The following is a 12,794-nucleotide window of genomic DNA, read 5'->3' as shown; positions in this document are numbered from 1 at the left end:
ATGCAGCAGTTGTCACTAGTGAGTAGTGAGAAAGCTCATCAGAAAAATGGACATTGATGTCCATTTGTCACTAGAACAAAATCTCCCTGCTCAATTTAAACTTAAAATGTTCCTTGAATATTTTCGCATCAGAGCTATTTTTTTGTCCCCAAAGAGGTGAACCTAGTTCTGAGTGTGCCCTGGAACAAGTGTGTGAATTTCTCAGCAGCTGAAGGCAGTGTGCTTTGCTGATCCATTTTCATGAAATGATTGTAGAGCTCAGGAGGAGCCCAGGGAGAGATCAGCCAAAGGGCTGGTGCTGCAGCCTGTAGGGAAGCTGGTGAACTTGTACTACTCAGCAGGATAAAGTGGCTGGGATGCCTTAATGAGTGAACCTTTACCAGGGGCTGTTGGGACTGTGCAAGAAGGTTCACTTAGCTGCAGATCATAAGTGTGTGATGTGCTAATGAGTTTGTACAGTTAAAAAAGTTGCTTATGCTCATTCTAGCTTTTTTCAAATCTGTCATACTGAAGCTAGTATGAAATAAATCAGGAATGCTTTGAAGGAAACTGTAGATTAAATCCAAAACTTGTATTCTTTTGGAAAGTGAAAAATGGCCAGTAGACAAAAGGTCAGCCAAGCCAGGGGCATGAGTTAAGTATTGCGAAGAACAGCAATTAAAGTAACTTTACATGAAAAAACTGAGCAACTTAGGCATACTGTATTTTTCAGGTTTCTGAGTAATTGAACACTGAGGAGTTAAAATTCTAGTCGAACTGGCAATGTGGGAATAGATTTTCTTTGATTTTTTGTGAATCTTGGTAACACAAGATTATTATTAAAATTTAAATTGTATGTCTCTGTGGAATCTATTACCTGAAATTGCCTAGAGAAGGCTACTGTCTTCACAGTCACCTTAATGAATGTTTGTGATAATGCTAGGATATATGAGAAATAGCATGGAAAAGGCCATTGGGATGTTTGCCTGTATGCCATCATTTAAATCTCTAGGGCTTAGAACTGTAGAATGTCCCTTTCTGCAGGTATGTGGGAATGACATCTCCCAGAAGCAGGAGCAAAAGGAGCTGTAGACAGGATGGTAGGCATGGAGAGGCAAGGACTATTTTGTCTACTGAGTTGTTTTGACATAAGCTGATTTAATGTATTTCATGTTTGCATGAGAACTTAAATGAGGCAAATTGAGAGTCATTGCAGTTGCCCTGAGTCATGGAGGATGGATGAAGTTCCTGAAAATGGCAGAGGGACAAATGCTATCTTTTGAAAATGGAATACATAAGAGTAAGGCAGGAGGGGGGGATTTAGGTTTAACTGGTACAGGGAATGATTCTATAGTTTTTTTGGTAGCTTCTTGAAAGTCATAAATGAGCCAAATAATAGCTGTCATAGTTACAGATGACAGTTTTGTCTCAAACAGTTTCTTTCTACCGTGGTAATAATTATTGTGGTAGAAAGAAACCATAATATGATAAATTCTGACTTGAGTAGAACTTTTGGCATGGTTTAACAAGTTATCTTTTGAGATAATATCAGATAAAATTTCTCAAAAAATGCTTCCTGGTTTGGGTTATTAGTGAAATCATTCTGATTAAATTAGAAATTGAACCATGGGAAGAGAATGGTATGTTGCTGCTTCACCAGCTAAGGCTAGAATGAAGCCTTGGGCAGTTTAAGTAATTAATGAAGTAATTAATGTCCTACATTTTGGCTAAACTAATAGAGGTTGAATAGTTAGCAACTGGTTTCTCAGAGAAGGTCTAGGTAATTTTTGAACCTTAAGGTGAGTCAACCATGGCATGCTAATAGATGAAAAGAACAGGTTATTGACATAAGTATGGTGTAAAGCTCTTTTGTTCCACTTGATCTGTATAAGGCTTTGCTGGAGATATTGTCAAATTTGAGGTACCATGGTGTGAAAAAGATATTTAATTTCAGTGCTTAGAAGAGATTGACATGAAGGATCTAAAGCCTGGAAAGAAGTGAAGATGGGGAAGGCTGGCTGCTGCTTGAAAGGATTGAACACTTGATTGGGAAGGAAGTTTCCTGTATCTGTAGAATGTGAAAAAGATAATATTTTGCACTTATACAAGATGTGCTAGACTTGCACTATAGAAATAGGCTTACAAAAGCATTTAAAATGTTTTCCTGAGCAGCAGAATTGCATAGTACATGGCCAGTCTCCCTTACTGAAGGTCAGCATAATAGTCTTAAAGGGCTTAAATATTTTGGGGGGTTTTTATCATCCCTGTAATGCACCTAAGAACAGTGTAATGGAATTGAAGATTCATGTCTCTGCCAAACCATTTTGTTACTAGTAAATATATTCCAAATTCTAGCAGCCTGGACTTGAAGCACATATTTGCTGCTATGAGATGTGTCTCATGATATTGCCACTGTAGGGCGTTTTGTGCTTCCCCTGTAGGAGAACCTGATGTCTGAAGTCAGGAGTAGTGTGTGATGTTAAATCCAGTGATTATTCACTGCCAGCTCCTGCAGAAACTGTTTCAGCCCTGTACAAGTGTAGTGTTGTCCTTGTTCTTTCCATGTTGTAGATGAAGGTAACTTAATAACGAAGTTGCATCTTTAGTTTTTTTTCCTCACATGCAGTTGTACTGCCAGGAATACAAGGCCTTGTCCTTGACACTGCAGCAATGACAACAGACATATTATCGTGGCAAGGTCACTAATGCCTTCAAAGGAAGAATTGCCTGGTTTGGGAAAGCTCACCAGAGATGTATCTGTTCTCAGCTGCACTGTTTGCTTCTCCAGTATAGCCTGGTGGCCATGCTGGTGTTACCAAACAGAACCTGATATGGTGTGCATTACTTTATTTTTCTAAGTGGCCTGGATTTGAACATTTATAACAAAGCTACTTGTCTTCCTTCATATTTTTTGTCTTGAGTATTGTGTGAAAATCACAGTTGCTTCACCTTCAGTATACGAAAGTGAGGTTTTAGATTTACTTCCAGTATTTAAAAACATAGCTGCATATATTGGTGTTGATCCAGTTCATGTGAAACTGAAAGCAAGCTTTTCTCCCAGTCTCTGTCTCTTACAGTAAATGTTATCTTGTATTTCATGAGTCAGGTACTGTTTCCATGTTAAGTTGGAAGGTAAGCATTTTGAAAAATGGTAGTTTGGCATTGGTTTCATTTTTGTTTTTGTTTTCTAGTATATCTGAATGTTTCAGTCAATATATGAAAACTGTTACATAAACATTTTTATCCACCTTAATTCCTTCTTCTTTGGTGACTGTTTTTTTCCCTATATATACCTGCTAGGCAATACTTTCCCCTCAATATTTTAAAATTTAATAAAAATTATAAAGAGAAATTCTCAGGTATTCATGGTTTATATTTGACATAATTACTCTGTGTAGTATGTGCAAATTTATGTTTTAGTGCTTAACGCATTTTGGTTTCAGTAATACATTTTTTAGCTACTTAGGATATTTGAAAAATTTATTTTATTTTTGAGTTTAATAAACCCAGGGGCATAATAATTCCAGTAAAGCATGTGTTTAATCGAGTGATTTGTTTTGCTTGCTGAAGTTTACTAGAGACTGGGGGAGATTTGGGTTTGGTGTATCTGATTTTTGTCCTTAGCAAGCTTTTTAAACATAAATTCTTACTTTTCAGACTTTCAAGGCTGCAGTCCAGTTCAGAGTTAGTTCATTAAGCACACACAAGCAGATTGGGCAGGCTGTATGCACTTTGAGATTATTTTAATGCTATTCTATGTCTTGCCAGACTGGTGAGTCTACAGGTGATATGAATGGAAATGTTTTTTTTCTTGCTTGGACACTGTTAGCCTTTGAAGTAATGTATTTCAACCTTGTTTCTTTTACCTTACTGATAATTTTTTGCCGTAGTTACTGTGGGCCCAATGAATATTCTTCCAGCTGACACTTCCATGGTATATGTCAGAGTTGCTTGAGAGTGGGAATATAATGCTCCCCTAAAGAGATTAAGGATTGAATTACAAGAACTTTCTACACAGCTGACTTTGGGAATGACTTTTTAGCAATGTGTGCTTGTGTGTATACATAGAATAGTGGTATACAAGCTTAGGTTGCCTGAGGACTTGTCATGGCACGTAGCCTACTTCTGTGTTTTCCTTCCTGCTCCTGAATCCAAAGAGTGGTTTGAAAGCCCCCTAGGTTGTGTATTAGAAGTTTTCCTTCTCACAGCAATCTGTTTTCTTTTTCATGCTCTATATTTTCTGGAACATTAACAGTTTCAATCTCCTGTACAAAATTTTGTGGGGGGAAAAAAATCACTGAAAAAAAGTGATCCAAGACAGTGATAAAGCGGGAAAGGAATGTTAATCCTTTCAGTACTAGGAACTAGTTTAAAAAACCGAATGTATGCAAACTGAAAAGGACGAATGGTTCATCCCTTCCCTTGTGTACATTAAATACTGAGCTCAAGTGTGCCTGGCAAAGCGAACAAATGTGAAACAAGATCCTGGCGCTGTGTGAGAGCAGAGCAGGAGGGAGCGGCCTCGGGAGCTGTTTGCTGTGAGCTGTGGTGCCATCTGTAGGTGGGACACTTGGTGTCTGACAAATACCTGTGAAACTCCAATCACTGGAAGAAATCTCTGACCTAATTGAGTAGTGTGTTGCTAAGGAAATAGTCTTGTGACATTCTTTTTTATCTTTAAATCAGTAGGATTTGTTTTAGTATTTTAATTGTTCTAAACCAGAGAAGTTAAGATGTTTGCTGTTTAGCTTGAATTCAAAAGTAGGCACAATAATTTGATTTTAGATGTTGGAAAAAAACCCCACTGCACAATGTCTCAAAGGAAAATTTTGCTTTAGGACACATAACTCAATCTGGAGTGACTTAGATTGGATGAGGACACTTGCATTTAGTGGTTAGTGGTGTGTGAAGGACTTTGGTCTGATCTGTGGTTTTCCCATCTATTTGCACATGCCCATGTGTTTAGTGTCTGGCACGTAGAGACTGGCTAGCTCACTCTCTTCTAGGGCCTTTTGCCAAATTCTTTTTTCAAACAAAGAAAGCCAAAGAGGAAGTAATTAATATGTCTGCAATTTCAGCTAAAATTTGATGCCAAGGCAGAGTGGAAAGGAAACTCGTTAAACATCTTGCAATCACAAAACAGCTCAGTATCACCTATGAGACCAATTACATTGTGAAGGATTTTGACCAGCTAAGTCTTGAAAATCTCAAGAACTGGAAATGCAAAACTTTTCTGGTTAATGTATTCCAATGCTTGACTATCCTAATGGTGAAAAAATGTCACCCTGTTTTTGATTGAAATTTCTGTTTCGATTTATTTGTAGTTTCTAGGTTTTTTCCATCATGCAACATTGGCTTGGCTTTGTCTTCTGGCTAACCTCACTGTAGGGACCAGAGGGCTGCTTTTTGGTTCTGAACTCTTTCTTCAAGTTTAAAGAAGTCTTGTACCCTCATCTTCTCTTTAAGGATCAAGACTTCCAAAAACTCTCACCATCTTAATGGCTCTCTGCAGAACTTGCTTCCCCTTGTATTGGGGCCCCAAAATGGAATGCAGTGTTTCAGATGTCCTACTGGAAGTGCCAAGCCAAGGGGAATAATAGTTTTATGTTACTACTGGCTGTGTTTCTGTCAATGCAGCTCCTGCTTGCCTCCTTTGCTGTTAAGGCCTGCTTCAGGCTTGTGTTTGCTTTGCTCAGTATCTGTCAACGTGAGTGTTTTGAAAAGGGGTAAAGTTAAACTAACCTCATTTTCACCTATAATATGGGAGTTGTCTTTGTTTACAAAGCAACCAGTAATTTCTTCTTAATCTTTTTAAAATTTTGATAATTTTGTATAACTTCTTAAGATAAGCTGATGTAATCTGGAGGAAAGAATTTTGGGTGTCTGGTTCCTAGTGCAATGATAAAAATCAGTGTTTAATCAGTTGCAGTTTGTATTCAGAATGGAATTGTACATCAAGCCATTAATCAGGATCTTAGTGGAATTCTTGGGAGGAGATACCTGCTTAAGTAGAGTATGTTATTAAAGTGCAGGATGCTCTAGTTCTGTTTTTCTGTTTCTGAATTTTAACTTCACTATCTTCACCTTCACATTACAAAGTCATTATTACCTGTTGTATTAACAAGCTGTTCTGGTGAAAATCCCTGACCTATTGTACTGTGTTCAAATATCATCTTTGCCTTAATATTTATAACGATTCAGTACTGGTTAGCTTGATGATATGCTGTGTCTGATTGTTGTGCTTCTTGTTATTGTACTGGTCCTTTATGCCTGTATCTGTATGTGTGTATTGCCTGTTATTTATATCAACTCTTTCTCTGCACTCATGATCTGTTGTATTTCAGCAGCTGGTATAGTCCTGGGTTACTCAGGACCTTCATTGCTTTATAGTGAGGAAATGGTATTTGGCTTGCTATGTATTTTGCCTTCAATACTTGAAATACAGGCTGTTTGTACAAAGAAAAGAATGTAAGTCTTGAACCAAAGCTGAAAAAGTCTTCCAGGGCAGGCTTCTGATCAAAGTGAATTCAAAAGCAAATAAAATCCTGATGCTCAGTTCAGGATGTATACACAAGCAGTAAAACCCTGCTATTTCTAAATTTCTCAATTTAGATAGAAATAGACAACTCACAAACTTACTTTTTAAAAAAATCTAATTATTTTTTATGAATTATTTTATGAATAATTACATCTTGCAGCCAGATTCAAAGGTAGCTATGTAAATTATGACATCTTTTACTTTTAGTGCTCTCTTTACTGAAGTAGCTGAGAAAATGCTTGTGGATAGGATAGTGCTTGATCTTTACTGAGTCTTTGATATGTCTCCTCAAATATGCTGAGATTGGGCATTTGACATGCCCTTGTGAGGCTGAGCTGAGCCTGCTTCTCTGGTTACACCTGTGATAGCTCAGTGTCGTGTGGCTTTTCTCACAGAATCCAAAAGAAAATTAGCATTTAAATAACCACATGCACTTTTAGATTTGTGGATAGATGAAGAAATTATTTATCTGAAAAATCAGTATTTTCCAAAGCATTGTTTTCATTTGCATGATTTATTTCTATGAATAGTTTATCTGTGCATGAATTTTCCTTTATTTAGTTATCTGGTGGCTTTGTAGATAGAATCTGCCACACTGGAAAAAGAATAAGACTGTGAAGGTACAAAAAGTGGCTGCAAACATAACCTGAAAGAATTAATGGGTAGTTCAAGGAAAGAAAAACCCATCTCTTACTTTTGTGTTTCTCACATGAGAATCATCCTTTGTTTCTTTAATGTTAATTCCATGAATAGTGGTGACTGGAAATGTATTTTTTCCTTCTGTATAGCCAAGCTGTATAGTCTAGTTGTTAGTGGTTGTTATGAGATCACTTGGAGCTGACAGGACAGAAAGATTTGTTTTTAATAAGAATGAATGACATTGAAGAAATCACAATGTTTCTCACAAATTCAGTAGAATAATAATTATTTTAATGACTAACAGCACTATGTGAAAATGTCTTACTCTTCAGTGCATGAAAGGATGACTTTTCATGCATTTCATGATTATGATTCAAGTTTTGATGTGTTCTTTAATATCTTTCTGTTCCTTCTTGCAATACAGTTTAAAGGAAAGAAAGTTCTAAGTTATTTTATTAAATTGTTTAATTATAGTAGTCTTCTGGATTTTTTTATTGTTTCTTATTTCGAAAAACTTTCTTCTGATCTCAAATTTAACACATACTTGCTCATTCAAGGAGTTTTATGATTTGTTTTCAAAAAGCTGTAATATTTTTTCTTATGAAAATGCTAAACCTCCTGAATATTTGAGTCTTGATCAATATTTTTTGAACATTTATTTCTTCTATATACATTATTTCCAGTGAAAAGCTGCAGAAACTGCTTTTGCGCTAGGAAATACTTTTCTTATGCATAGTGCTCTTTGAGTGCTTATCTCTCAGTATTTATGAAAATGTGTATTGGTGTTTGCCACAAAATCTTTTGGTCTACTGGTATGAATTTTTTTCCCCTGTGTGTGGACTCTGTTAGCTGAAGATGGGTCTTGAGAGAGCCATGTACAGTTAGCAGAAGGACTTTTAGTCCATTGTAGTGGTGCAGTGCTTGGTAAAGGGCTCTAATGCACCTTGGTTGTGCATCCTGCTCCAATTTGGGCAGTGCATAAGTTACTACATTTCAAGCACAATTGTTAGGAGATGCCTTTCTGTCTGCTCTGATGTATTTTGGGTGCTTGTTCATGATAAGCAGCCTGATCCACAAATCCTCAGCAATGAAATGCCTTTTCCTTTCCTCTCTGGATAGGTCTCTTCTACATCTCATAGTCTGCATTGGTGACTTGAAGGAAGTTATGTGCTTGGTATGACAGGACTAATGGGTCTTGGGTGTTGTTGGAAGGATGGTGGCAAGTGGGAGAGGAGAAAAATGTTCTAAAAGTGTCCCAAAGAAGGCAAGAGAACAGAAAATTGAGAATAAACGATTGATTCTTAACTTAAGCTAATTGTAGCCAGGATTAATCTGCAGAAGTTTAATCTTGTACTAAGGTGGCTGAGAGAAATTTCAGTGATGAGCAGGATTGTTCATCTTTGCCCTTCATGGACAGACATGAGGGACAAGGCAAGTTTCCATGTGTTACTGGGGTTCCTAGTGCTGTGTGTGCAAGAGATGCACATTTGGACTGACTGCATGTCTTGTTGTTGTCATTGAATATGTTTCTGGCCTAGATGCTGGACATGTGCCAAGTTACCTAAAAATGCATTTCCCTAGTTTTCCTTAACTTTTTGGTTACTTGCACTTTGTTAATTTCTCTGAACCTTACAGTCTTCCCAAAAGAATACTTGGGAAATGTAAGAATTTCTTTGTGAGATACCTTGTGTGCATTCAGCTATAAAGGTAATCCCTCCCTCCCTTTTCTGACACAGGAATGTTTCATCAGCTTAACTTGTTCTTTTTTTGCTTTTTGAAGTTAGAGCCTTTAGCCTTCTGTCTTGGTTCAGGCAGTTTCAGCAGTGTGAAAGATGCCTATTTTTCCCACTGATGTTTTGTAGTAGCAAGAGCTTCACCTAAATGGTCATAGCAGAAATTCTTCACAGATTTTATAGGCAATATAGAAAGGAAAAATATCTCTAGCTTGACTTGGACACACGAGGTAAAAATCATCATCTTAGTAGTTGAATGGTGTAAGATTTGTCTTAAAACTGCATTTAGGTTTGTCCTGTAAAGAGATCACTGCCCACAAAATAAAATGTGTGATTTTGGAAAGATTAGTTTCTTTATATACCAGGTCAGCCCCTTGTCCCTCCTCTAATAGCCCCCCACACCCCACCACTTCTCCCAAAATGTATGGAACAGCTGGGAGCAAAGTTGCAGAAAGTTTAAAAGGAATGCTCTAGAAGCACAGTATATTCTAGAGTTGTTTTGATGAAAAATACAGTCAGTTGTATATCTTGGGGTAAAAGGAAAATGATGCAGATAAGATTTAATAGCTTGAAATTAGTCATTGAATTTTTTCAATATGCTTCATTGTGTTTGCAGCAAAGGTGTTAGTGAGGGACCTAATAGGACAAGATAGTGGGAACTGAGTTTCTGAGCTGCTTTCAATGCCTCTTGTGGAAAATTAATGTAATAAGGTCCTTGCTGTTGTATGGAACTGTCAGGTTAGTGTTTCAGAGTACACAGGAGCTTGTTTTGTGCCCAGGTGTTAGACTTTCCCCAGCCGTGCTAATTAGGCTGAGGAGACAATGCCTGCGCATTCAAACTTTGCCTTGTCACTGCATTACAACCTTACAAAAGGAAATGAAATTCTAGGTTAATTCAAGGCTCAAAATAGCATTTCTCTTGCAATATGCATTACTCTTTCCTTGCCACTTTCTTCTCTCCCTGATCTACATGGAATATTCCATTCATTACTGCTTAGGAAATCAGTTATTTTGCAGACTGCAAATGCTGAAATGACGTTAGAGGAGAAATACTTGTTTGCAACCAAAACTATTTTTGAACAAACGCTTCATTTTAGAAACTGTAGCCAGCTAAGAAGAGCTGAATTGAGATTTTTTGCTGTAAAATAATTTTGTATTGCATTTCATCAAATGATTCCCTGTGATGCTCATGTGTTAGGTAATCCTGGCAGAGGAGTATATGAAATAGAATACGAAGAGGTACTTAACTGCTATGGAACAGGATTTGACAGCTTTTGTAGAATATTTGCAAGGACACATTTAAGTTTTTCAGACATAGATAGCCAAAACAGGTTAAGAATTTTTTGTGAAACTTAAAGCATTTGTATTTTAGCCTACTGCTTTTTCTCCACGGTGTTTCTACCTCTGAATGAATCCAAAGGGAACTCTGGCACTCACTCAACTGTTTTGACTATTAAATAAGTGAGCTTTTTCTCATTCTGTTGAGATGCTGTTTAGCTGTGACTGAAAATAAACCTTTTAAATGTTTGGAAATATACCTGCTATGCTGAAACGATGGATTGCTTATGCATTGTAACAACAAAGGTAAGACGATAAAGCTTTTGAATAATGCCTGCAATCTTGGAAGTTCTTGTTGAATCTTTCTTGCAGTTTTTACTACCTGTAATGAAAATGCCTTGATGGTTTTCTGCTTGATTTTTTTAAACTTTAAACTGCACAGATAATCTAAATAAATTCCATAGTTGTTGCTAAGAACAATCATAGATGTTAATGCTTTGAAGAGCTAATTATGCACATATTGAAGTATAGTAACATGAATTTTTTGCCCTCGTTCTGCAGTAAGGCACTCTCTTGTAAAAATTCACTCTCTTTAAATGTGCTAAAATAGTAGTTTGCCTTTTATTTCAGAATAAGAAATTCCAAATGATGTTTTACATAACCTTTATCAGGACATGTTTAAAATAATCATCAAAGAGAAGGAGATGAATCTGGCAAGTCGTGTTAGGGATAGATATATTTCAAGATGCTTTATTTTTTTTGACATCTTGCTGCTTTGAGATGAAGACACCCAGATAACTCAGTGTCATTATTTCTGTGCTAAGATAAAGTTTTATGTAAGTTTGTTTTTAATGCAGTCTATTTGTAACTGCTAAAGATAAAATCTGATGCATAAACGTAATATATTAGTACTGTGCTTGTGAAATATTGGATTGGTGAGTTTTGTATTTTGGAGGCTTTTTATTTTCCTTCAAGTAGTAAAATCATTATTGCTCCCCTTTCCCTGGATGTTGAGATAAATTGCTAGTTTATTTTTTTTTTTTTTATAAACTGATTTAACTTCTAGCATTCTTCTGGATATTCAACATTCTTCTGGATAATTTGAAACTGTAAAACTTGCTTATACAAACTTCTTCTCAAGAAGTAGAATAAAATTGAACATCTTTGAGAATATTTGCTGGATTTAATGATAGCTTTTATAAACAGAAATATGTTTTCTGGGCTTTTTGACACAAGAAACAAAGGCTGAATGAAATTAGCTTGTCTCTCACTAGCAAAGCAAAGGAGTCTTTCTGGTATCTGAACTGTCAGTTATTTTGGAAGCTAAATATACCCTTTTAAATCATGCCTGAGTGAATATTCTCTTTTGTACAGTGAGATTGGGATTGGATGTTGATTGCTTCACTTAGTTTCTATTGACATGTACCTTAATTTTATTGTACTTATTTTTTAAAATGCAGAGACAGAGCTGTCATTTTTATAACTAAAGTGCTTAACTTTAGTTTTATTTTGTGCATTTGTTCACCTTCACATATCTACTTGTCTAAGAACAGAAAGACAATTTATATGGGAAGTTAAGCCAACGGAAAACATTCTGTGAGAAAAAAGTTGTTTTTTAGTATGATTAACCTAGCTCTGTGGGTGCTAAGAAAGTAAGACTGCTCACAGAAATGTTCAGGAGAGGAAGAGATCATCTCTGCACAGCACAGACTTACATGGGATTAGACTGATGGTGCATTTCCACTTGCAGTTATAAGCACTTCATCCTTCCTGCTCCTTGTGAAGTTTTGGCCTCCTTTAACCAAATGCTGCTGTAGTACCTTGTAGCTTCAAGTAAAACTGTTTACTTAAAGAGGGGCTTAGAAAAGAACTGTTTGCTTCCCTGTGTACCTGTGTGTATCTAATTACTCAGAAGTTGTCATCTAATAAAAAGTACATTCCTTGGTTTTGTGCATAAACCTGTATTTCAAATCTCAAGAAAAATCAATGCATGTAAGTAAGGCAATTTTGAAATCAGCATTAATCTAATGTATGATAGGATTTAGTAAAAATGTTAAATGCTTCCCCTTTTTCCACCTTGAGTGGAGGCATATTTGAAACAATTCATTGTTACTCATTTCTGACTAGGGAAGAAAAGAATTTGGTCAGTTTTTGGATTTGAGACGTGTTTTGTAATTTGATCTTTGATATTTCTGTTTTGCTTAATTCAGAATTCAGATCTAGTCACAATAGGTGAACAGGTCCTTAAACTAATTTCTGTTACTTTGCCCAGTGCAAAGAATACTGATTAATACAGTATTTTTTCCTCCTTATGTGGGCACATTGGTTTGATGTAGGTAGGCAAATTTGCATCACTGCAACCATGGATACTATTAAGAGCAGGCACGTGGGCTGAGCTTACAGTAATGATTTTTATTTAAGTCACAGTTTTAAATGAATTCATGGCACTTAAAAATACAGAATATGAAAAGTCGTTGATTTTTCCAGAAAAAGCAATTTTTAGCAGTCATTCTTAACTTTGTTCTGTAGTATACTTCCAGTAAAGCAGTTGAATTTAAAATGACAATGATCTAGAATAGCTTTAGATAATATATCTAGCCTGACAAGTGTGAAAAAGCAATTGTTTT

The 12,794-nt window shown here is 36.3% G+C and overlaps 1 protein-coding gene across 12 annotated transcripts in view; it reads left to right on the top strand.

Moving 5' to 3' along the window:
- Positions 1-12,794, top strand: part of DLG1 (discs large MAGUK scaffold protein 1) — a 145,373-nt gene that overhangs the window by 15,141 nt on the left and 117,438 nt on the right. Inside the window, exon 1 of one of the 12 annotated variants that reach the window (XM_033069029.2) lies at positions 10,063-10,473. The exons of the other annotated variants lie outside the window; for them this stretch is intronic. Within the exon in view, the coding sequence (XP_032924920.1) occupies positions 10,444-10,473 (30 nt within the window). The 5' untranslated portion in view covers positions 10,063-10,443. Of the gene's footprint in view, positions 1-10,062; positions 10,474-12,794 lie in introns of those variants that run through there. 12 annotated transcript variants of the gene reach the window in all.

This window comes from Catharus ustulatus, chromosome 10 (assembly GCF_009819885.2).
Source record: "Catharus ustulatus isolate bCatUst1 chromosome 10, bCatUst1.pri.v2, whole genome shotgun sequence".
Taxonomy (NCBI): domain Eukaryota; kingdom Metazoa; phylum Chordata; class Aves; order Passeriformes; family Turdidae; genus Catharus; species Catharus ustulatus.
Note: the sequence above shows the minus strand (reverse complement) of the source record. Positions and strands in the feature narration are given on the sequence as shown.